Source organism: Meles meles, chromosome 2 (assembly GCF_922984935.1).
Source record: "Meles meles chromosome 2, mMelMel3.1 paternal haplotype, whole genome shotgun sequence".
Taxonomy (NCBI): domain Eukaryota; kingdom Metazoa; phylum Chordata; class Mammalia; order Carnivora; family Mustelidae; genus Meles; species Meles meles.
In genome coordinates, this window is record NC_060067.1 from 56,229,218 (window position 1) to 56,254,605 (window position 25,388).

The window sequence follows — 25,388 nt, forward strand, 5'->3', positions numbered from 1 at the left end:
GAATTAGGCGTGGATAACTCCGAATACACCAGGAGTGGCTTAGGGTCGTTCTTGGAGGAACTCACTGAGATCCCAAGCAGAAAACCAGCAAAGGGGCAGCTGGAGAATCTGTTCCGTTTGAAGGTCAGAGAAGAGTGCACCATTGACAAGAGTATCAGTGAGCTTGAAAGCACTCATTTCAGCCAACTGTTGATCTCCATGGTCATGTGTATTTGTGAAATATTCTGATGGCAGCCTAGGGCATCTTGAATTATGTACTTTAACCTTGAATGCCAGGTACACAGGTAGAGGGAGAGGGGGGGAAATATTTTTGACATTTATATTGTCTGTTCATCCCCCTTGCTGAACTTTAAGTTTGCTGACATCAGGAACTGTGTGTTCTTAATTTTTACCCTTCCATCACCTAATACACCTGTATATGGCAGATGTCAAGCACTATCTTATACACAAACTGATACATGACAAGACAACTGAATGAATGGAATTAAGGGTACCATTTTGAGTCCTGGTAGTTCAAGGTTAGATTAGGAACCCCTTCAGAAATCAGTCCTGGCTGGAGGATGATTTAGAAGAACACTGGGGTCCTTCTCCAATTACTTGTGAAAGAAGAGGAGGATTCACCTTCTTTCTAGAAAGAATGCACCTGTCTCTGGTCCTGGAGGATGGGAAAAAAAGTGAATAGACAGAAAGGATTACTGACTTCACCTTCCTGTTGATTAGGAAAACAATCTTCATCTTTTTTTTTAAAAGATCTTATTTATTTATTTATTTGACAGACAGAGATCACAAGTAGGCAGAGAGGCAGGCAGAGAGAGAGGAGGAAGCAGGCTCCCTGCTGAGCAGAGAGCCCAATGCGGGACTAGATCCCAGGACCCTGAGATCATGACCTGAGCCGAAGGCAGAGGCTTTAACCCACTTTAAGCCACCCAGGCGCCCCCATCGTCATCTTTGAGGTTGATCTTAAGTGTCTGTTTCACAGATACTTCTCACAGCATGTTTGTACAACATGGTTTGAACTCACACCCAGTTAAGTCCCGATGCTCGCAGCTGATGATCTTGCCAACATGGTAGTGGCAAGTAGCACTGTGGTCATATGGAATCACAGGGCAGGCAGCAGGACAATCCAGGGGTCCAGTCCTCAGGCCATCTTCCAGTGGCCATGTGACCTGAGGCAAGTCGCTGGACTATTCTCTGATCTCACATCCTCATCTGTGACATAAGGATGGTAGGGTGCCCACCTTATAGAGTCCTAGGCATCCATCAGTCAATGTATGGAAATAGAAAAATGGGATACAGCTGGGAGTCGGTGTAATCCTCCCGGTGCTTCATCAGCTTTTCATAGTGTCTCCCATCCTCTCCTGTTTCTGGACTCCTGCCGAGGATGCCTTTAAATATATCAGTTGTCAGTAAGGTGGCCCAGAAATTACATCCTCTGCATTTCCTTTCACAGTCCTCACAGTGGCTCAGAGTACATTTGGAATTCTTTTTCATCTCTATAATAACTTCCGTGAGCTATTTGTCCATTATTCATATTGCTTTAAGTTCCTTCTCCTCTTCTCCTTGATCAGACTTCATGTGTCTTTCCAAAAAGCCACCTTTCAGATGCATTGCTTAGATCTCTTCTTTTCTATGTCATTAATTTTGTTTTTTGTATCTCTTTCCTCCTTCTTCTTTGGGATTTATTCTATTATGCTTTTTCTAACTTCTTGAATGCTCTCTAATAAATACAGTGAAGGCTGTAAATTTCCCTCTAAGTGTATGTCTTTGGCTGTATCTTGGAGTTTACTTTTTTAAACCTATTTCTTGTTGCTTTCTAATTTTATTGCATTGTCATCATCAGATCACATGATCACAGAATGTCAACACTTGGAACTGTGGTGAGATTCGCTTGTAGATTTCTGTGGGGTCATTTTAAAAAATATATATATATTTTTTTTAAGATTTTATTTATTTATTTGACAGAGAGAGATCACAAGTAGGCAGAGAGGCAGGCAGAGAGAGTGAGAGGGAAGCAGGCTCCCCGCCGAGCAGAGAGCCCGATGCGGGACTCGATCCCAGGACCCCGAGATCATGACCCGAGCCGAAGGCAGCGGCCCAAACCACTGAGCCACCCAGGCGCCCCAAAAAATATATTTTTATTTATTTGAGGGAGAGAGAACATGAGCAGGGGGAGGACCAGAGGAAGAGGGACAAGCAGACTCCCTGCTGAGCAGGGAGCCCAACGACAACACAGAGCTCTATCCCAGGACCCCAAGATCATGTCCTGAGTGAAGTCAGACATTTAACTGACTGAGCCACCCAGGCACCCCTATGGGGCCATTTTTAATTGCTCCCAATGTGATAGAAAAAAACCTATATTCTCAGTTTGGTCATTTAAGTATATAATTAAACCTTGGACAATGCTAGTGTTAAAGTTACCAGCTCCCTGCATAATTAAAAATCGACATGTATCGCTGTCCAGTTTTCCCAGCACCATTTATTGAAGAGACTGTCTTTTTTCCATTGAATATTTTTTCCTGTTTTGTCGAAGATTATTTCACCATAGAGTTGAGGGTCCATATCTGGGCTCTCCACTCTATTCCACTGGTCTATGTGTCTATTTTTATGCCAGTACCACGCTGTCTTGGTGATCACAGCTTTGTAGTAAAGCTTGAAATCGGGTAACGTGATGCCGCCAGTTTTGTTTTTGTTTTTCAACATTTCCTTAGCAATTCGGGGTCTCTTCTGGCTCCATACAAATTTTAGGATTATTTGCTCCAGCTCTTTGAAAAATATCGGTGGAATTTTGATCGGAATGGCATTAAAAGTATAGATTGCTCTAGGCAGTATAGACATTTTAACAATGTTTATTCTTCCAATCCAAGAGCATGGAACAGTCTTCCATCTTTTTGTGTCTTCTTCAATTTCTTTCATGAGTGTTCTGTAGTTCCTCGAGTACAGGTCCTTTACCTCTTTGGTTAGGTTTATTCCCAGGTATCTTATGGTTCTTGGTGCTATAGTAAATGGAATCGATTCTCTAATTTCCCTTTCTGTATTTTCATTGTTAGTGTATAAGAAAGATTTCTGTACATTGACTTTGTATCCTGCCACGTTACTGAATTGCTGTATGAGTTCTAGTAGTTTGGGGGTGGAGTCTTTGGGGTTTTCCATATAAAGAATCATGTCATCTGCGAAGAGAGAGACTTTGACTTCTTCCTTGCCAATTTGGATACCTTTTATTTCTCTTTGTTGTCTGATTGCCGTTGCTAGAACTTCTAATACTATGTTGAACAAGAGTGGTGAGAGTGGGCATCCTTGTCGTGTTCCTGATCTCAACGGGAAGGCTGCAAGCTTTTTCCCATTGAGGATGAGATTTGCTGTGGGTCTTTCATAGATGTAGAAGAATGAAACTTGACCATTCTCTTACACCATACACAAAGATAAACTTGAAATGGATAAAAGACCTCAACATGAGGCAGGAATCTATCAGAATCCTAGAAGAGAACATAGGCAGTAACCTCTTCGATATCAGCCACAGCAACTTCTTTCAAGATATGTCTCCAAAGACCAAGGAAACAAAAGCCAAAATGAACTTTTGGGACTTCATCAAGATCAAAAGCTTCTGCACAGCAAAGGAAACAGTCAACAAAACAAAAAGGCAATCCACGGAATGGGAGAAGATATTTGCAAATGACAGTACAGACAAAAGGTTGATATCCAGGATCTATAAAGAACTCCTCAAACTCAACACACACAAAACAGATAATCATATCAAAAAATGGGCAGAAGATATGAACAGACACTTCTCCAACGAAGACATACAAATGGCTATCAGACACATGAAAAAATGTTCATCATCACTAGCCATTAGGGAGATTCAAATTAAAACCACATTGAGATACCACCTGACACCAGTTAGAATGGCCAAAATTAGCAAGACAGGAAACAATGTGTGTTGGAGAGGATGTGGAGAAAGGGGAACCCTCTTACACTGTTGGGGGGAATGCAAGTTAGTGCAGCCACTTTGGAGAACAGTGTGGAGATTCCTGAAGAAATTAAGAATAGAGCTTCCCTATGACCCTGCAATTGCACTGCTGGGTATTTACCCCAAAGATACAAATGTAGTGAAAAGAAGGGCCATCTGTACCCCAATGTTTATTGCAGCAATGGCTACGGTCGCCAAACTGTGGAAAGAACCAAGATGCCCTTCAACGGATGAATGGATAAGGAAGATGTGGTCCATATACACAATGGAGTATTATGCCTCCATCAGAAAGGATGAATACCCAACTTTTGTAGCAACATAGACGGAACTGGAAGAAATTATGCTGAGCGAAATAAGTCAAGCAGAGAGAGTTAAGTATCATATGGTCTCACTTATTTGTGGAGCATAACAAAGAACATGGTGGACATGGGGAGATGGAGAGGAGAGGGAGTTGAGGGAAACTGGAAGGGGAGATGAACCATGAGAGACTATGGACTCTGAAAAACAACCAGAGGGTTTTGAAGGGGCGGGCGGGGTGGCAGTTGAGGAACCAGGTGGTGGGTAATAGGGAGGGCACGTACTGCACGGAGCACTGGGTGTGATGCCAAAACAATGAACACTGTTATGCTGTAAATAAACAAATAAACAAATTAAAAAAAAATCGACATGTAACTTTTGAATCCCAAAAAAACTTAAATACTAATGACCTACTATTGACCAAGAAGATCTACCACAAACATAAATAGTCAACGCATATTTTTTAAAATTTTTATTTATTTTTAAAATTTATTTTCAGTGTTCCAGAATTTATTGTTTATGTACCACACCCAGTGCTCCATGCAATACATGTCCTCCACAATACCCACCACCAGGCTCACCCAACCTCCCACCCCCATCCTTCCAAAACCCTCATTGTTTTTCAGAGTCCACAGTCTCTCATGGTTCGTGTCCCCTTCCATTTTCCCCCAACTCCCTTCTCCTCTCCATCTCCTCATGTCCTCCATATTATTCCTTATGCTCCACAAATAAGTGAAACCATATGAAAATTGACTCTCTCTGCTTATTTCACTCAGCATAATCTCCTCCAGTCCCATCCATGTTGCTACAAAAGTTGGGTATTCATCCTTTCTGATGGAGGCGTAATACTCCATAGTATATATGGACCATATCTTCCTTATCCATTCATCCGTTGAAGGGCATCTTGGTTCTTTCCACAGTTCGGCGACTGTGGCCATTGCTGCTATGAACATTGGGGTACAGATGACCCTTCTTTTCACTACATCTGTATCTTTGGGGTAAATACCCAGTAGTGCAATTGCAGGGTCATGGGGAAGCTCTATTTTTAATTTCTTACAGGATCTCTACACTGTTTTCCAAAGTGGCTGCATATTTTTAAAGTAAGCTAGAGAAAAGAAAATGTTAAGAAAATTATAGGAAAAAAATACATTTATAATACTATACTGTATTTACTGAGAGAAAGTCCACAGATAAGTGGACCCTCACAGTTCAAATCTACGTTGTGCAGGGATCGACTGTATATTTGAATTTTAGCTTTGTGATATATTCATCATATGATCTTGGGGAACTTGCATATCCTCTCTGGCCTCAGTTTTGTCACAGATAATACTGCCCATCTCATAGAGTTGAGGGCCTGGCAACACTTAGCACCATATAAATGTTAGCACTGATTAGTATTTTTTTTTTTAGGTATTAGGTTTAGCTTATTAATCTTGTTGTTCAAATTTTCTGTATCCTAGCTCATTTTGTTTACTTACTATATCAGTTCTGAGAGGTAGTTATTAAATTCTCTCATTATAGTTGTAAATTTGTCCATTTCTCCCAACAGTTCCAAACATTTTGCCTAGTTTTTGGGCTTTATTGTTAGATGCCTACAGGTTCATTATTAGAGAGTTTTAGTGAATGATTCCTTTTGTCAGGGTAGATAACATGTTGAACTTAGCCAGTTCCTGTTTATCCTGATTACTGGTACCCTTAGGGTTGTTTTTACCAACATATTTTGTGCTTTCTATTTACCAATACTTCTTTATAACATCCATTTTTCCTTTAGAAACCTGGACTGATTAATTTTAATAATTACATATATATTTATATTGTAGTATTATGCTATTTTGATTCACTGCTGTTGTTCTGCATTTACCCTGCAATTTCCCCTGAATTATCCAGAATATGGATTTATAACAGGTATCTCAAAAAGCTATTTTGCTTAGACTGTGATATTTGCTTCTGGGATTTATAGGAATTGGGAGACACTTTGAATGCCCCAAATACTTGAAAGTGGGAAGCAAAGGTGGGCCTTGTAGCTTACGGTCCACACAGAGATTACAGGCTGGTTGATGACATCATTTTTTTTTAAAGATTTTATTTATTCATTTGACAGAGAGAGAGATCACAAGTAGGCAGAGAGGCAGGCAGAGAGAGAGGAGGAACAGTCTCCCTGCGGAGCAGAGAGCCCGATGCGGGGCTCGATCCCAGGACCCTGAGATCATGACCCGAGCCGAAGGCAGCGGCTTAATCCACTGAGCCACCCAGGCGCCCCTGATGACATCATTTTTGAAAGTGCACAGCAATGAATGAAACTCACTGGTCCCTGTAACAAATAACATGTCAGTCAGCTGGATTTTAGTTCCCAGTTACACACACTAAAGAAAAAGAATTCAGGCAAAGGAAAATGACCATGCAGCATGTTCTCAGTTAATAGCTGGAGGATTTATAACATTTTTAAAACTATATCTGGGATTACTTTTACTTTCCAGAAAGGGAGAAAGAGAACACTCCTATAATTAATACGAAGCAGAAAAAACTTTCATCTGTCTTACCGATTGCTGTGCCTCTGGAAAAGTACCCGGCATATAGTAAATGCCCAAAAATATTTCTGAGCAAATTACAGTAGCAAAAAAAAATTTGTTATGGGACCTTCAAGAGCAGAAAGGATAGTTAGCCAGTAAAAAAGATTGTGAGGGCTTCATGGAGGAAGTGGCAGTTGAGTAGGGCTTTGGAGGATAAGTAGGATCTAGAGATTAAGGAGTGCATGAGATAGAGTTTGGTCAGAGAAACAGACTACTAGAAATGATAGAGAACATGGGATTCATTTTTGGAAAAACATGGAATCATTGTGGGAGCCAGGTGAACACTCTATATGTTCAACTGTTGCATCCATGTCCAGTGTCAGGCCTAAAGTGGGCCTATAGCTGAGCAGGCAGTCAGAAGCAAAGAAGGATTAATGTGGAATGGGGAAGACCAAGGATGAATGCATCCCATGGGGCTGAGCTTGAATAGTATTGGTTTCTGAAGTCGATGAGCCTCCAGCTCAGAGGACTTCGGTGACGTGTAGGAGAATCCAACATCCTTCCTCACAGAGCTAAACATGCCTTGGGTCCTGGGAAATGGAGAAGCTTATGGAGGGTCCAGTGGGAGGTGGAGGAACTGAGAGCCCCGGGCAGCCCGGGTCAACCAGGTGAACCAGCACCTGATGTCCTGCGGCAAACATCAAAGCACAGGAAAAAAGGCACATCCATCTTCCAGATCTTACACAGAGTCACATGGTCCAGAATTACTCAGGGAAGGAAAGCTTGGAAAAGGCAGTTCTGGCTTAGCTAAGCTGACCCAGGGCACATTGCTCCAGAAGGGAAGACGAGGGCTTAGATAGTGGTGTGGGAGGCAGAGGGAACCCCTACTATCCAGTGGGCCATAACCTCTGGGCACCCTTCCACTAGCCCTCCTGGGCAGAGATGGTCATTGTCTTTCTGACTGTCATCTCCACCCTGAGTCTCTGAAAGTGAGGATTCCAGCATCACATGGTTTCTGCTAGGTTTAGAGGAAACACAAATGACTCAAACAGAACGTGGAACTTAAGAATCAGGAGCACAAGGGGCCCAACTCTGGGCCATGGGATGTAGTGGGAGTGTGAGGCAAGTGTGGGAAATAAGGGCCCCCTGCTCTCTGAGAGATTTTTTTGGATTTATTCATGTGTTGTTTACTGAGTTCTCTTCATGTGCCACACACTGCGTCTAGGAACCAGGGAAACAGCGGGGAACAGAGCCGAATCCCTGCCCCCATCCAGCTTACCTTCCCGTGAGGGAAACAGAGTGAAAGAGTAGACATGTAATTGACATTAGGCCATGATACGTATTTTGAGGAAGACATAAATCAAGATGGGAGAAAGAAAGTGAGATGGGGTGGTATTTTGGGGACGTGATCAGAGAACAATAATCCTGGGCAATATTAATTTGAGTATTCACTGTGTAGCTAATACATTTCAGAGACTTTATATTTATTGGTTTATTTAATCCATGACAACCTAATGTTCCCAAAGTTACATCCTTAAGATGAAGAACTGGGAATTAAATATAGGTGTCTGGTACCAGAGCTTGGGATTTAAGTCAGGGAAGGTCTCTTGGTTGAGGTTAGTGAAATGAGGGAGCAGGCCATGCAAATATTATAGTGAAGAGCATTTCAGGCAGTGGAACAACTAGTTCAAAGGCCCTGGGACAGGTGCATGCTTGCTGTTTGAGGAGGGTGAAGCCAGGAGTTCATATCTGGACATGTTGAGGTTTGAGAAGCTTATTAAGCATGTAAGTGAAATCTGGAGGACAGTTGGATATTCAAGTCCAAACTTTAGGGTAAATCTTGGAAATAGATTAAATTTGTTTGTCATTGGTATTCATGGAACTAGATGAGATGCTGGTAAGAGAGAGATGGGGAGTGAGAGAGAGAAGTTCAAGGACTAAGGTGAGGGGCAGAAGAGCAGGGGACTTGAGCAGAAGACACTAAAAAAGAGCAGCTGGTGAGGGAGGAGGAAACCCAGGAGAGAGAACTTCTTGCTGGAGGGAGTGGCCAGATATTTCCAGTCCTGCAGGGAAGCTTAGTTAGCTGAAGCCTGGGGAGTGACCGCTGGATTTGGCAACACAGAGGTCATCATTAACCTTGACATTGGTGACCTTTAATAAACATTATTATACCTGGAAGGGCAATCAAAGCAATTTCATGCCAGGTTGAGAGGGAATTGGAGCCCCATGCCTCATCCTCCAGCCTCAGCTCTGCCCCTTCTGAACTCTGTGGACCCCAGGGACATGTCCCAAGGTCTGTGGAACACAAGTTGAAAACCACAGATGTAACCAACCCCTTTGCTTTACAGTTGATGAAGTTCTGGGCCATAAAAGGGAAGAGACTAGCTCAAGGCCATGCAACTAATTACTGGAAACTCCAGGCTGCAATTTAACACTATTTAATGAGATTTGTCAATGAAGACATCAGTTCCTAGCCTGTCTTCCTAGTGTGTTCCATAGACAATGGTTACTGTAATAAGTAAACAAATAAAAAAAAAGAACATCCTTTTCACCTTTTATTTCTGTGGAAAGGGGAAAATGATAACATGAACAATTTTAATTCATAGAAAATTCCTAGGCCTGAGTGTTCATTCATGGTTTCCATATTCTCCTCCCACCACGCCCCATTTCTCAACATGTATGGTCATTCAGCAAGTTCCATGTTCTCTGATTCTATGTCATGAGATGTCACAGGCTGCCACCTTAGAATGGGCATTGTAATAATAGTGGTTGTTCACGCGGATCAGTAGTTGTTGCTGGCAGTGTTTTCTTATCTGCATAGCAATCCCAGGGTCAGACCCGCTGACTGCATGTCCCATTTCCACCTCTCACTGATGGTGGGACCCTGGACAGGTTACCTACCATCTCTGTGCTTGACTTTCATTAGATGTGTGAAGTGCTCGTCAATGAAAGATAGGATACAGGGGTATAAGGGCTACTGCTGCTCTTAAGCCAGGCACTGTAATAGGCACTGAATTGTCCCAGGTCTCATCATGCCAGGCCTGTGGACTGTGCACCAATTATGGACCACCAGGGGCTCTTTCTCCTCTGCTTTCTGGTTTGATAAGCCTGGGCTGAATTAGGGAGGTATAGTCAATCTCATCTTGCAACTGTTTTTACCTTAGGATCCATGTTTGAAGCTGAATAAACCTCAGAGCCTGCCCAAAGGAGAAGAGTATCACGATAAGTTAGCAGCTGAAGAAGGAACCAGCAGTGACGAAGAAGAAAGGTACAGTAGGACATGCAAGTTTGCAAGTGCTCCAGTGAATGAGGACTCAGCTCTGAGAGGATTCATTCATTCATTCATTCATTCATTCATTCATTCATTCCTCAAGTGTTTATCACTGCCCCTTGCATCACACTTAGGAAGGGAACATATGTGTTTTGTATGTTCTCAGTACAGCTATGGGCTTAACACAACTTATCTTATTCCATTGTTACACCAACCTAGAGAGGCCATTTTATAGATTAAGAACCAGAAACTCAAAGAGGTTAGTAAACCTGCCCAAAACTCAGCTGGCCCCAAATCTCTGCTCCTTATCCTTTAACTAGGAGACATGAGGGAACTTTGTTGCTGATGGGAGATACCCCATCCCTATCATCTATATTAGTCAGCTTTTGCTGCTGTAACAAACATTCCCAAAATACCAGTGATTTTTAACTCCTATGTCAGCTACCTGTATCTTGGCTCCTGCCTGAAGGTCAGGCATCATTGCCTGCCCCAAACTGTGGGTAAAGTTCAAGTCTTGTCCACATGCTTGCTCATTCTGAGGCTGAGACTGAAATATTATTCTCTATCTGGAGCATGTTATTGTCATGGTAAAGATAAGAATCTCAAAAGAGCTGATGAAAATATGTAGTGCCTCCTAAAGCCTGTGCTGAGAACTGCATCCTCTCATTTCTAGTCATATTCCACTGGCCAAAGCAAGGCACATGAGCAAATTATCACTGGACAGAGAAGACTATGCAGTCCATATGTCCTATGGTCAGCTCTGGCTGCTGTAACAAAATCCCACAGATTGTATGGCCTAAACAACAAAAATTTATTTCTCCTAGTTCTAGAGGCTGGGAAGTCCAAGGACAAGATGCTGGTCCACTCAGTCTCCTGGTGAGAACTCTGTTCCTGGCTTCCAGATGGCCATCTTCTTTCTGTGTCCACACATGGAGAGGGGGATTGGAGGGGTGGGAAAGAGAAAGGTTTGTAAGGGAGAGGTCTCTTTCATGTCTCTTGTTATAAGGGCACTAATCTCACCACGAGGACTCCACCCTCATGACCTAATTACCTCCCTAAAGTTCCATCTCCTAATACCATTGCACTGAACAATAAGTTTCTACATATCAATTGGGGGAGGAGTCATAACTATGCAGATCATAGCCTTGGGGAAGCAGGGTGTAAACCCCTAAAGCAGACCATAGCATATGAAGACTCAGCTACTAATACTTCCACTGAATCCTCCAGATTTTGCCTCAATCTATGAGGCATATAAGAACAGCTGTGAAGGAGGACAGACTTTGGACTCAGGTTTCCAGATTACATCTTTACTACTGGTAACCACAAACCTTGTCCTGCTTATAACTCACAATTCCAGAAAGAAAGAGTCTTTTTCCTAAAATTATGACAGAAATTTCAAAGAGGTCTCTAAGATGCCCAGCCTGGGTCACATGTCAATTCCTGAGCCAATCACTCTGGCCACAAAGATGGAGTGCTCTGACTGGCCAGCATTTGTGACACATCCTCCCCTGGTCCCATCTGAGGGTGAGGGCAGAGTGAGCTGCTCTTAAACTCTGTGGACTAAAAAGAATCACATGGAAAGAGGAAAAGCTTTCCCAGGGAGAGGATGCTGAGCATACCAACAGTAGGTGGTGATCACAACAGCCTTATCTTTTTCTCCTGTGGTAGTTGTTTCAGTAAGGGGTTGTCCTCAACTATAGAAGCAAAAAAGGAGGGGCTCTGGTGGTCACTCCCACAAGATTTTTGGTGTGAAGAGCTAAGCAGTGACAGGGAAGGACTAGAAAGGAAGGACTAGGCACCCTGAGCTCTAACATCAGAAGTTGCAGAACAGAACAAATGCAGTGACTCCTTGGAGGTAAGGTTGCATATTTAGTAGTTAGCTTCGTGGAGAATGCTGGTCAGGACACTGGATTTTTTGGCATGGTGGCTCTGAAAAGGGACATGGCTTTTCCATGGGCTTAAGGTCAAATTCAGAAGAGCAGGTTAGGATCAGCTTTAATGAGGAGGGATGGGGGACATTAGGAGAGCCAGCTCACTTAGTGATGGGTGGCAGGATGAAATTGGCTCTTTAGGAGGAGGTGAGGAAATCTGAGGCACTAGAATGGGGTCAGAGAGTGAAATATCATTAGTGGTGTTCCAGGGAGTAATGGTGGTGATGAAAATAATAGCAAATATTTATTGAATGTTGAAGTGTGATAAGCACGTTAAAATGCTTAACCCATTTAATCTTCAATACATAGATATTATTATTGAAGTACCTCACTTCAAAGATGGAGAAAACAGAGAAACAGGGAGGTCAAGTAAATTACCCAAGGTTACACTGCTAGTACATGGTAGGATTGGATGAGTTTCTCTGATGCCAGAATCACAGTTTCAGCTACATCTCAATTAAGGGCAGCTGTTCTGTGCAAAATGAAGAGACACAGGTGTTCCACCTTTCCAGATCACTTGATCCTTTAATAGTCAGTAATAAGAAATGAAACTTACACCTCCATCCATGGTCTTCCAGTCTGGCTTGAGTTCCTCTTTCTGTAAATAGCTATAAAACTGGGCAAAACATATGAATGCACAATATGCAGAAGACTGTGTTCTTGAGAAGGGAAGCATGGGTCAAGTCCCATGATCACCCACCATTGCCCCTGTTTTTCTTCCTGGGGGGAGTTGCCAGCTGCAGCAAAAGAGGTGGAGTCAAGCTGAGCTGGGAAGGCAGACATCAGAGCTCAGGGCTGGTAAAGTGGCTGGAATCTGTAAGGAAGGGTATCTGAACAGGTAGTTCTATGTCAGGGGAGGAAGGACAGAAAACTATGAGGATTTGCTGTAAGTCCTTGGACAAGGGCTTGAGAGAACACACAAGATGGTGTTCCATGGGGCTTGATGTGTGTGGCTGTTGTGGTGTTAAATAAATGGAAAATCCCAGAGGACAGGACGTGCTGGGAGATGGTGCAGTCCCAGCTTACCTGGGATAGAAAAATCTTCCAAGGCAATACAGGCTTTCAGTGAAGACATCATGGAGGTCATACTTTATGGGTAAGAAACACATCCATACCCTAGAACAGAAGACAATATTGAAATTCTCTAGCTCTAACAAAAGACAAGCTCAAACCTAAAAGGATCAGAAAAGGCCTTCAGTAATTCAGCTGCCTGGCAGAACAAAAATCAGCACTTTTGAAGGGAAGACACAATCTAGACTTCAGTATTATATTTATTATATTATATTAATTATATTATCCATAATATTCATCATACAATAAAAACATTATGAGAATGCAAAGAAGCAGAAAAATGTGACCTGTAATCAAGAAAGAATATCAGCCAATAGAAACAAATTCTAAAATGACCTTGATGTTGGAATTAGCAGAGAAGGACTTTAGAACAATTGTAAGAGGTATGTTCAGGGACATGAAGGAGAGTCTGTTATAATCAGTGAACATATAGGGAATTCAACAGAGACATGAAAAGGGAAATTCTGAAATTGTAAAGTACAGTATTCAAAGTGAAAATCTCACTGGTGTGTGTAATAGCCAACTGGAGACCCTGAAAGAAAAATTAATCACTTGAATATAGATTAACAGAAACTATCTTATCCAGAGAATAAAGGGGGAAAAAATTTTAATGGAGAGATCCTCAGTGACCTGTGGGACAAAATCAAATGGTCTAACATGCATATAGTTGGAGCCCAGGAGGAAGAAGAGAAAGAAAATGGAGCAGGAAAAAATATTTGAAGAAATAATGGCTGAATAGTCTCCCAACTTGATGAGGAACATCAACTTACACAGTCAGGAAGCTCAGTGAACTCCCAACAATATAAATCCAAAGGCAACGTCATAGATACATCCTAGAAATCCCTAGATACATCCAAGAAAAGTTGCTGAAAACAAAAGATAACCCCCAAAGTCTTAAAAGACAAATTACAAATACAGGGAACACTTGAATTCTCATGAGTACTAGTGACAATTAACTCCTTCTTGGCCTTCCAGCCTCATACTCTTTCTGCTTTCCAAAAAACACCTGAACATTATCATTAAAATCCTAAAAGGCGAATATGCAGGGAATAATGTCAGTCTTTTGGTATCGGTTGAGTCCTGCTTTGTGACCCAGTATGTGGTCTATTCTGGAGAAGGTTCCATGTGCACTTGAGAAGAATGAGTATTCTGTTGTTTTAGGGTGGAATGTTCTATATACGTCGATGAGGTCCATCTGGTCCAATGTTTCATTCAATGCTCTTATTTCTTTATTAATTTTCTGCCTCGATTATCTGTCTATTTCTGAGAGAGGCGTATTAAGATCTCCTACTATTATTGTATTCATATCAATATGACTCTTTATCTTGATTAATAGTTTTCTTATGTAATTGGGTGCTCCCATATTGGGGGCATAGATATTCACAATTGTTACATCGTCTTGTCGGATAGTCCCTTTAAGAATTATGTAGTGTCCTTCTGTATCTCTGACTACAGTCTTTAGTTTAAAATCTAATTTATCTGATATGAGAATCGCTACTCCGGCCTTCTTTTGAGGCCCATTGGCATGAAAGATGCTTCTCCATCCCTTCACTTTCAGTCTGGGTGTATCCTTAGGTTCAAAATGGGTCTCTTGTAGACAACATATGGATGGGTCCTGTCGTTTTATCCAATCTGCAACCCTGTGTCGTTTTATGGGCGCATTTAGGCCATTCACATTGAGAGTGATTATTGAGAGATAGGTTTTTATTGACATCGTGTTGCCTTTGAAGTCTTTCTGTCTATAGATTGTTTCTATATTCCTGGAAAGCTACAAACTCCCAAAATTGAACCAGGAAGAAATTGACAACCTGAATAGACCGATATCTAGCAATGAGATTGAAGCAGTGATCAAAAACCTCCCAAAAAACAAGAGCCCAGGACCTGACGGATTCCCTGGGGAATTCTACCAAACTTTCAAAGAAGAAATAACACCAATTCTCCTGAAGCTGTTCCAAAAAATTGAAGCAGAAGGAAAACTTCCAGACTCTTTTTATGAAGCCAGCATTACCCTGATCCCCAAACCAGGCAAAGACCCTACCAAAAAAGAGAATTTCAGACCAATATCACTGATGAATATGGATGCAAAGATTCTCAACAAGATCCTAGCAAACAGGATCCAGCAGCACATTAAAAAGATTATCCACCATGACCAGGTGGGATTCATCCCTGGGTTGCAAGGTTGGTTCAACATTCGCAAATCAATCAGTGTGATAGAACACATCAATAAGAGAAGAGAGAAGAACCACATGGTCCTCTCAATTGATGCAGAAAAAGCATTTGACAAAATCCAGCATCCGTTCCTGATGAAAACGCTTCAAAGTATAGGGATAGAGGGAACATTCCTGAACTTCATAAAATCTATCTATGAAAGACCCACAGCAAATATCATCCTCAATGGGAAAAAGCTTGCAGCCTTCCCGTTGAGATCAGGAACACGACAAGGATGCCCACTCTCACCACTCTTGTTCAACATAGTATTAGAAGTTCTAGCAACGGCAATCAGACAACAAAGAGAAATAAAAGGTATCCAAATTGGCAAGGAAGAAGTCAAACTCTCTCTCTTCGCAGATGACATGATTCTTTATATGGAAAACCCCAAAGACTCCACCCCCAAACTACTAGAACTCATACAGCAATTCAGTAACGTGGCAGGATACAAAGTCAATGTACAGAAATCTTTCTTATACACCAACAATGAAAATACAGAAAGGGAAATTAGAGAATCGATTCCATTTACTATAGCACCAAGAACCATAAGATACCTGGGCATAAACCTAACCAAAGAAGTAAAGGACCTACACTCGAGGAACTACAGAACACTCATGAAAGAAATTGAAGAAGACACAAAAAGATGGAAGACTGTTCCATGCTCTTGGATTGGAAGAATAAACATTGTTAAAATGTCTATACTGCCTAGAGCAATCTATACTTTTAATGCCATTCCGATCAAAATTCCACCGATATTTTTCAAAGAGCTGGAGCAAATAATCCTAAAATTTGTATGGAGCCAGAAGAGACCCCGAATTGCTAAGGAAATGTTGAAAAACAAAAACAAAACTGGCGGCATCACGTTACCCGATTTCAAGCTTTACTACAAAGCTGTGATCACCAAGACAGCGTGGTACTGGCATAAAAACAGACACATAGACCAGTGGAACAGAGTGGAGAGCCCAGATATGGACCCTCAACTCTATGGTCAAATAATCTTCGACAAAACAGGAAAAAATATTCAATGGAAAAAAGACAGTCTCTTCAATAAATGGTGCTGGGAAAACTGGACAGCGATATGTAGAAGAATGAAACTCGACCATTCTCTTACACCGTACACAAAGATAAACTCGAAATGGATAAAAGACCTCAACGTGAGACAGGAATCTATCAGAATCCTAGAGGAGAACGTAGGCAGTAACCTCTTCGATATCAGCCACAGCAACTTTTTTCAAGATATGTCTCCAAAGGCCAAGGAAACAAAAGCAAAAATGAACTTTTGGGACTTCCTCAAGATCAAAAGCTTCTGCACAGCAAAGGAAACAGTCAACAAAACAAAGAGGCAACCCACGGAATGGGAGAAGATATTTGCAAATGACAGTACAGACAAAAGGTTGATATCCAGGATCTATAAAGAACTTCTCAAACTCAACACACACAAAACAGATAATCATATCAAAAAATGGGCAGAAGATATGAACAGACACTTCTCCAACGAAGACATACAAATGGCTATCAGACACATGAAAAAATGTTCATCATCACTAGCCATCAGGGAGATTCAAATTAAAACCACATTGAGATACCACCTGACACCAGTTAGAATGGCCAAAATTAGCAAGACAGGAAACAACGTGTGTTGGAGAGGATGTGGAGAAAGAGGAACCCTCTTACATTGTTGGTGGGAATGCAAGTTAGTGCAGCCACTTTGGAGAACAGTGTGGAGATTCCTGAAGAAATTAAAAATAGAGCTTCCCTATGACCCTGCAATTGCACTGCTGGGTATTTACCCCAAAGATACAGATGTAGTGAAAAGAAGGGCCATCTGTACCCCAATGTTTATTGCAGCAATGGCTACGGTCGCCAAACTGTGGAAAGAACCAAGATGCCCTTCAACGGATGAATGGATAAGGAAGATGTGGTCCATATACACAATGGAGTATTATGCCTCCATCAGAAAGGACGAATACCCAACTTTTGTAGCAACATGGACGGGACTGGAAGAAATTATGCTGAGCGAAATAAGTCAAGCAGAGAGAGTCAAGTATCATATGGTCTCACTTATTTGTGGAGCATAACAAATAACATGGAGGACATGGGGAGATGGAGAGGAGAGGGAGTTGAGGGAAACTGGAAGGGGAGATGAACCATGAGAGACTATGGACTCTGAAAAACAACTAGAGGGTTATGAAGGGGCGGCGGGGGAGTGGGGGGGTTGGGAGGTTGAGGGACCAGGTGGTGGGTAATGAGGAGGGCACGTACTGCATGGAGCACTGGGTGTGATGCCAAAACAATGAACACTGTTATGCTGTAAATAAACAAATAAAAAGAAAAAAAAAAAGAAAAAAAAATGCAAAATGCAAAAAAAAAAAAAAAAAATCCTAAAAGGCAAAACAAAAAAAACAAAAACAAAGGGGCTGATATCCAAGATCTATAAAGAACTCCTCAAACTCAACACTCAAAAAACAGATAATCATGCCAAAAAATGGGCAGAAGAGATGAACAGACACTTCTCCAATGAAGACATAAAATGGCTAACAGACACGTGAAAATATGTTCATCATCACTAGCCGTCAGGGAGATTCAAATCAAAACTACATTTAGATACCACCTTGCACCAGTTAGAATGACCAAAATTAACAAGACAGTAAACAATGTGTGTTGGAGAGGATGTGGAGAAAGGGGACCCTCTTATACTTTTGGTGGGAATGCAATTTGGTGCAGCCATTTTGGAAAACAGTGCGGAGATTCCTTAAGAAATTAAAAATAGAGATTCCCTATGACCCTGCAATTGCACTGCTGGGTATTTACCCCAAAGATACAGATGTAGTGAAAAGAAGGGCCATCTGTATCCTGATGTTCATAGCAGCAATGGCCACAGTTGCCGAACTGTGGAAAGAGCCAAGATGCCCTTCAATGGATGAATGGATAAAGAAGATATGGTCCATGTATACAATGGAGTATTATGCCTTCATCAGAAAGGATGAATACCCAACTTTTGTATCAACATGGATGGGACTGAAGGAGATTATGCTGAGTGAAATAAGTCAAGCAGAGAGAGTCAATTATCATATGGTTTCACTTACTTGTGGAGCATAAGTAATAACACAGAGAACATTGGAAGTTGGAGAGGAGAGGTTAGGGGAAATTGGAGGGGGAGACGAACCATGAAAGACTGTGGACTCTGAGAAACAAACTGAGGGTTTTGGAGGGGAGGGGGGTTAGGTGAGCCTGGTGGTGGGTATTATGGAGGGCATGTATTGCATGGAGCACTGGGTGTGGTGCATAAACAATGAATCTTGGAACACTGAAAAAAAATTAAAAATTAAAAAAAAAAAACCTGTCCACTCTAAATTCTAAATCAAGTGAAAATATCCTTCAAAAACAAGAGTGAAATAAAAACATTTCCAGGTACATAAAAGCTAAGAGAATTTTTCACCAACCAACCTGCACTATATTAAGTGCTAGTGAAATTTATTTAAGCTAAAAAGAGGTTATACCTGATTTAAACTTGGATCTAAAGGAGAAAATGAAGAGCATCAGAAATGGTAAACATATAGGTCAATATAGAAGAGTATTATTTTACCTTCTTTTAATTACTTTAAAACAAAACACATCCAACTACTTAAGAAGAAGAATAATTATAATGATATTAACAACATTTTGTTATGGGATTCATAATGTATGTTATTGACAATATATGACTATTAGCACAAAGGACAGGGTTAGGTTTTTTTTCTATCCCCCTCCCCCCCCCCTCCTCCTTATTATATTCCCTGCACCATACCTTTCAACCTGTACATTCCATAAATGGAACCCTGTACTTCCCACTCCCTTTTAACTGTTTTGCCCATCTCCCAACCCCCGACCCTCTGGCACCATCAGTGTGTTCTCTATATTTATGGGTCCGTTTCTGCTTTTTAAAAAATCTGTTTGCTTTGTTTTTTGGATTCCACATATAAATGAAATCATATGGTATTTCTCTTTCTCTGTCTTATTTTACTTAGCATAGATGTCCTCAGATCTTTCCATGTTGTTACAAATGGCAAGATCTCATTCTTTTTTATGGCTGAGTAATTATATATATATAGGTGTGTGTATATATATATATATATATATATATAGGTGTGTGTGTGTGTGTGTGTGTGTATATATATATATATATATATATACATACACACATACACACACTTTCATATCATATATACATACACCACATTTTCTTTACCCATTAACCTATAGATAGACATTTGGGCTGCTAGGACAGGGATAGGATTGATGGAATTATATCATGGTAACAGACTTACATTTTACATCAAGAGTTACCTTATTAACTCTAATAGATTGTCATAAATTAAGGATACAGATTACAATCCATAGAGGAACATTAAACATTAATACAAACAAGAACTAAAAAAAATTCAATGAAGGAATAAAATGGAAGACTGAAAAATATTTGCCAGGTAAGAAGGTAGAAAGGAGGGAGAGAAGGCAAACAGTGAGAAAAAGGATTAGGCAAATAGAAAGCAAATGACAAGACATAGACTTAAGCCCAATTATTGTAATAATTACAGTATTCGAGAACCAAATATACCATTTAAAAGAAAGATTGTCAGGATAAAATGGCAAGACATTGCTATATGTTGTTCACAGAGAGAGACATTTAAATATAAAGACACTATTATGAGCAAAATTGTGTCCCCTCCCCCAAACTCTTACATTGAGGAGCTTAGAATGTGATGTACTTAGAGATAGAGCCTTTAGAAAGGTAATTAAGTTAAAATGGGATTGTTAAGGCAGCCTTAATCCAACAGGATTGATGTCCTTAAGAGACCAGAAAACAGAGACAGAGGAATGTCAGTGTAAGGACACAACATGAAGGTGTCCATTTGTAAGCCTCAGAAGAAGAGAAGCCTCAGAAAAAAAGCAAATCTGACACCTTGATCTTGGACATCTAGTTTCTGGAACTGTGAGAAAATGCATTTCTGTTTTTTAAGGCACACATCCTATGCTATTTTGTTATGGCAGCCCTGTAAACTGATGCAGGCACAGATAGTTCTGAAGATAAAAGGATGAACTATGCCAAGCAAACAGTAAGCAGACGGAAGCTATTGTGGCTGAATTCATGTCAGAGTAGGCTTCAGAACAAGGAATATTATCAGGGATGAAAGGGGATATGTCATGATGGTAAAGGAGTCAGTTCATCTGGAAGACCACAATCCTAAATGCATTTGACCTCATGACAGAGCTTTAAAAATGATGAAGCCAACAGTGAGAGAATAAAAGGGAGAAATCCACAGCCACAGTTGGAGATTGTGACACCTTTCTCTGAGGATTTGGACAACTAGCCTAACTGCAGTGAGGATACAGAAGATTTGAGTTACACTATCAGCAAACCTAATCTAGCTGATATTTGTAGATAATGGTCTGAACAATGCTGAACAGATCTTTCAAGGCACATAGTACTTTCTCCAATGTAGGGCCATAAAATAAATCTTGATAAGTTTTAAGGATTGGAATATTCTCTGAAATATACTCTGTATACCACAAAAGGATTAAGTTAGAAATTCAGAGTAAGGGATTCCTGGTTGGCTCAGTTGGCTAAGTGTCTGCCTTCAGCTCAGGTCATGATCTCAGTGTCCTATTATAGAGCCCCATGTCAGGTTCCCTGCTCAGCTGGGAGCCTTGCTTCTGCCCCTCCCTCTGCCCCTGCTCCTTGCTCATGCTAGCTCTCTCTCTCAAGTAAATAAATAAATTTTTTAAAGTAAGAAATCCAGAATAATAAGCTATTGAGAAAATCCTCAAATATCTGGAACTTATACAGAATACTCCTAAATAATCTATTAGCTAAAAAATAAAATCACAGTGGAAATGAGAAACTACTTCAAATTCAATGATAAGCAGACATGTCAGAATTTGGGAGAGATAGCTAATGAAGGCAGTTCATAGCTTTAAATACTTCTACTTTAAAAAGAAAGCTCTAACATCAATTATCTATGTTTTTGTCTTAAGAAATTAGAAAAGGATAAGGAAATTAAATCTGGAAGGAAAGATATTACGTAAAATTGAAAGGTAAAATAAAGATCTTATTAGGTAAAGGTAAAATAAAGATATTTTCAATAAAGATATAAAGAAGGTAAAATAAAGATATTAAAAATAAAGATATTAAATTAAATTGGAAAGAAAGATAAGAGCTGAACTCCATGAAACAGAAAATGGGCTAATAGAAAAAATTGAGAAAACAAAAAATTAGTCCTAGAAAATTATCTACTCACACTAAGAATGATTAGGGAAAACAAGAAAGAGGAATGAAAGAGGGACATCCCTATAGATTTTATAGATATTAAAGGGAAAAAGGCAATTCTATGAACAATATTTTTATCAGTGATTTCACCAAAAAGTAAATTCCTTGAAAAATACAACTTAGCAAAAATGGCACTAGAAGAAATGGAAAATATAAGTAACTCATGGCTGGGTGATGGACATTGGGGAGGATATGTGCTATGGTGAGAAAAAAGTTAAATTAATTTTTTAAATTCTCTAAAAGAGAACTCCAGCCCCAGTTGATGTCATTAGTGAGTTTTATCAACAATTTTATTATTTTATTTTATTTTCAAGGATTTATTTATTTGAGAGAGAGAGAGCATGAGCAGGGGGAGGGAGAAAAGGGAGAGAGAGAATCCCAAGCAGACTCCCGGCTGAGTGCAGAGCCTGATGTGGGGCTCCATCCCAGGGCCTCAAGATCATGACCTGAGCTCAAATTGGGAGTTGGATACTTAACCTACTAAGCCATCCAGCGGCCTCTTATCAACTATTTCAAAGAAGAAATAATAGTAGTCTTACATCAGCTCTTTCAGAAAAAAGAGTGTAGATACCCCTTAATTTGTTTTATGAGATCAGCATAACTGGTACCAAAACCTAATGAAGACATTTAAAAGAAAAGAAAATAACAAATGGACATTCTTCATGAATGCAAAATCCTGTACAAAATATTTGGAAATCAAATCAAAGGATATATAAAAAGGATAGTACATCATGATCAAGTAGGATTTCCCCAGGAATGTGTTGGCTTAACATGTGAATAGCATTCATGTGAATTTGTCCATTAAAAAATAAAGGGAAAAAGTAAATCATCATCTCAGTAGGTGCAGAAAAGCACTTGATAAAAGTTAACATCCTCTCATGATAAAAAGTGTGCAGTCCATGAATAGCAGGGAAGTTCTTCAACCTGAAAAAGATAATCATGATAAACTACAGCAATATACCTACTGGTGAAATGTTGAACACTTTCCTCCTAAGATTGGGAACAAGGCAAACATTCTGCTCTCACTATTTAACACTGTCCTGGCCTGTCCTATAAAGCAAGAAAAAAGAACTACAAATGAGAAAAGGAGAGTAAAAAATGTCTTATTTACAGACAGAATGATATGATTGAAATACTCAGTGGTGTTAAGACATTACTCTAAATTGAACTATAGATTCAGTTCAATCCCAAATACAATCCTAGCAGCTTTATTTGTAGAAAGAAATAAGCTGTTTTCAATATTGAAGTGGAAAAGCAAAGGACCTAGAAAAGAAAAGAACCTTGAAGAGCCAAGATGGAGGACTCAGGCTACCTGATTTGAAGACATTATGAAGCTAAAATAATGCAGACTGTGTGGTGTCTATATACAAATAAACAAACTGATCAATGAAAAACAATGGAGTGTCCAGAAATAGATCCACCAAAAGATGTTGGATTCATTTTTGTTAAAAGTGCCTAGGCAATTCAATGAAGATAGGAAGTTTTTCATCAAATGGTGTTGTAACTGAATCAACATATGAAAAAAAATAAACTTCAACCCTAACTTCACCCCATGTACAATAACTAACTCTAAATATATAATGTAAAACAATAAAGCATAGGAGAACCTCTTTGCAATTTGGAGGTACACGGTAATTTTTTAGGACATGAAAGCACTAATCACCCAAGAAAAAATTTGATAAATTGATCTTCATCAAAATTAAAATTTCTGCTAATTAAAAAATACTATTAAGAAAATGAATAAGGGCGCCTGGGTGGCTCAGTGGATTAAGCCTCTGCCTTCGGCTCAGGTCATGATCTCAGGGTCCTGGGATCGAGCCCCGCATCGGGCTCTCTGCTCAGCAGGGAGCCTGCTTCTCTCTCTCTCTGCCTACCTCTCTGCCTACTTGTGATCTCTGTCTGTTAAATAAATAAATAACATCTTAGAAAAAAAACTTAAAAAAAAGAAAATGAATAAAAAAATCACAGGCTGGAAAAAGTTATCCAGTCTGCATCCAGAGTATATAAAGAATTGCTATAAGCCGATAATAGAAAAGACAAATATAGTTTTAAATGGACAAAATGCTTGAACACACTTGCAAATAAAGAATGGCACATAAGGACATGAATATGCACTTCACATCAGAGTCAGCAGGGAAATGCAACTTAAAATCACAGTGAGATACCATTTCACACACCCCAGAATGACTAAAATTAAAAGTACTGAAGACACAAAATGTTGACTATGATGTGGAGTAACTGAAACTCTCATACATTGCTGGTGGGAGCATAACATGGGGTAGTACCTCAGAAAACCGTTTGATGATATTGTAAAAAGTTAAGCACACACTGGGGCACCTGGGTGGCACAGTCTGACTTTGGTTTTGGCTCGGGATGTGATCTCAATGTCGTGAGATTGAGCCCTGCGCTGAGCTGGGTGCTTAGTGTGGAGTCCGATTGAGTTTCTCTCTCCTTCTCTCTTTGCCCCTCCCCTCCAAAAGCACGTGCTCTTAATCTCTCTCTCTCTCTCTCTGTCTCTCTCTCTCAAATAAATAAATAAATCTTTTTTTTTAATTAAGTGTAGAAAGAAAACACCACTGACATTCCAGCAAACTCTGCAGAGATGCCTACTGCGTGGCATCCTTTTACATCACTACACAGGATAAATGCTTAAAATCCCCATCTCAACCAGTTATATTTGAATTTCTCACCTGGTTCAAAAGTTCAGCTCTAGGTAAGGGAAGGTCTCCTCCAAAAAGATCCATGAGCATCTGTGCTAGAATACAGAAGAAACCACTGTAGCTTTAAGCCAGCATCTTCTCATTAATGCTCTATCCATAAAAACCTGTGTGTTACCCTGCCGTGTATCCCTGGAACAGCCAGTCAAAGGCATGAGCCTGCTTTGAAAAGTGTCAAGTCCTGTATTCAAGTAAAATATTATTATTTCACTATTTTTTTCACCTGCAGGAAGTGTTGTGAAATTAGAGCAGAGAGGACTCTTTTTTTTTTATTTAATTTCTTTTCAGTGTAACAGAATTCATTGTTTATGCACCACACCCAGTGCTCCATGCAATACGTGCCCTCCTTAATACCCACCACCAGGCTCCCCCAACCCCCACCCCCTGCCCCTTCAAAACCCTCAGATTGTTTTTCGGAGTCCATTGTCTCTCATGGTTCACCTCCCCTTCCAATTTTCCTCAACTCCCTTCTCCTCTCCATCTCCCCATGTCCTCCATGTTCTTTGTTATGCTCCACAAATAAGTGAGACCATATGATACTTGACTCTCTCTGCTTGACTTATTTCGCTCAGCATAATCTCTTCCAGTCCCATCCATGTTGCTACAAAAGTTGGGTATTCATCCTTTCTGATGGAGGCATAATACTCCATTGTGTATATGGACCACATCTTCCTTATCCATTCGTCCGTTGAAGGGCATCTTCGTTCTTTCCACAGTTTGGCGACTGTGGCCATTGCTGCTATGAACATTGGGGTACAGATGACCCTTCTTTTTACTACATCTGTATCTTTGGGGTAAATACCCAGTAGTGCAATTTCAGGGTCATAGAGAAGCTCTATTTTTAATTCAGAGAGACCTCTTTTTCAGAGCCCCAAGGACTAACTAAGCCCCATAACCAACTCCAAGTTCTCAGTCATTTTTGTTTGTTTGTTTTTAAAGATTTTATTTATTTATTTGACAGAGATCACAAGTAGGCAGAGAGGCAGGCGGAGAGAAGGGGGAAGCAGGCTCCCCACCGAGCAGAGAGCCAGATGAGGAGCTCGATCCCAGGATCCTGGGGTCATAACCTGAGCTGAAGGCAGAGGCTTAACCCACTGAGCCATCCAGGTGCCCCT

At 40.4% G+C, this 25,388-nt stretch overlaps 1 protein-coding gene across 2 annotated transcripts in view; it reads left to right on the forward strand.

Annotated features, from left to right (window-relative positions):
* FAM184B (family with sequence similarity 184 member B) overlaps positions 1-25,388 on the forward strand; it is a 181,459-nt gene that overhangs the window by 126,093 nt on the left and 29,978 nt on the right. For both annotated transcript variants that reach the window (XM_045991695.1, XM_045991685.1), the window contains one exon: positions 9,936-10,039. In XM_045991695.1, the coding sequence (XP_045847651.1) occupies positions 9,936-10,039 (104 nt within the window). The remainder of the gene's footprint in view (positions 1-9,935; positions 10,040-25,388) is intronic.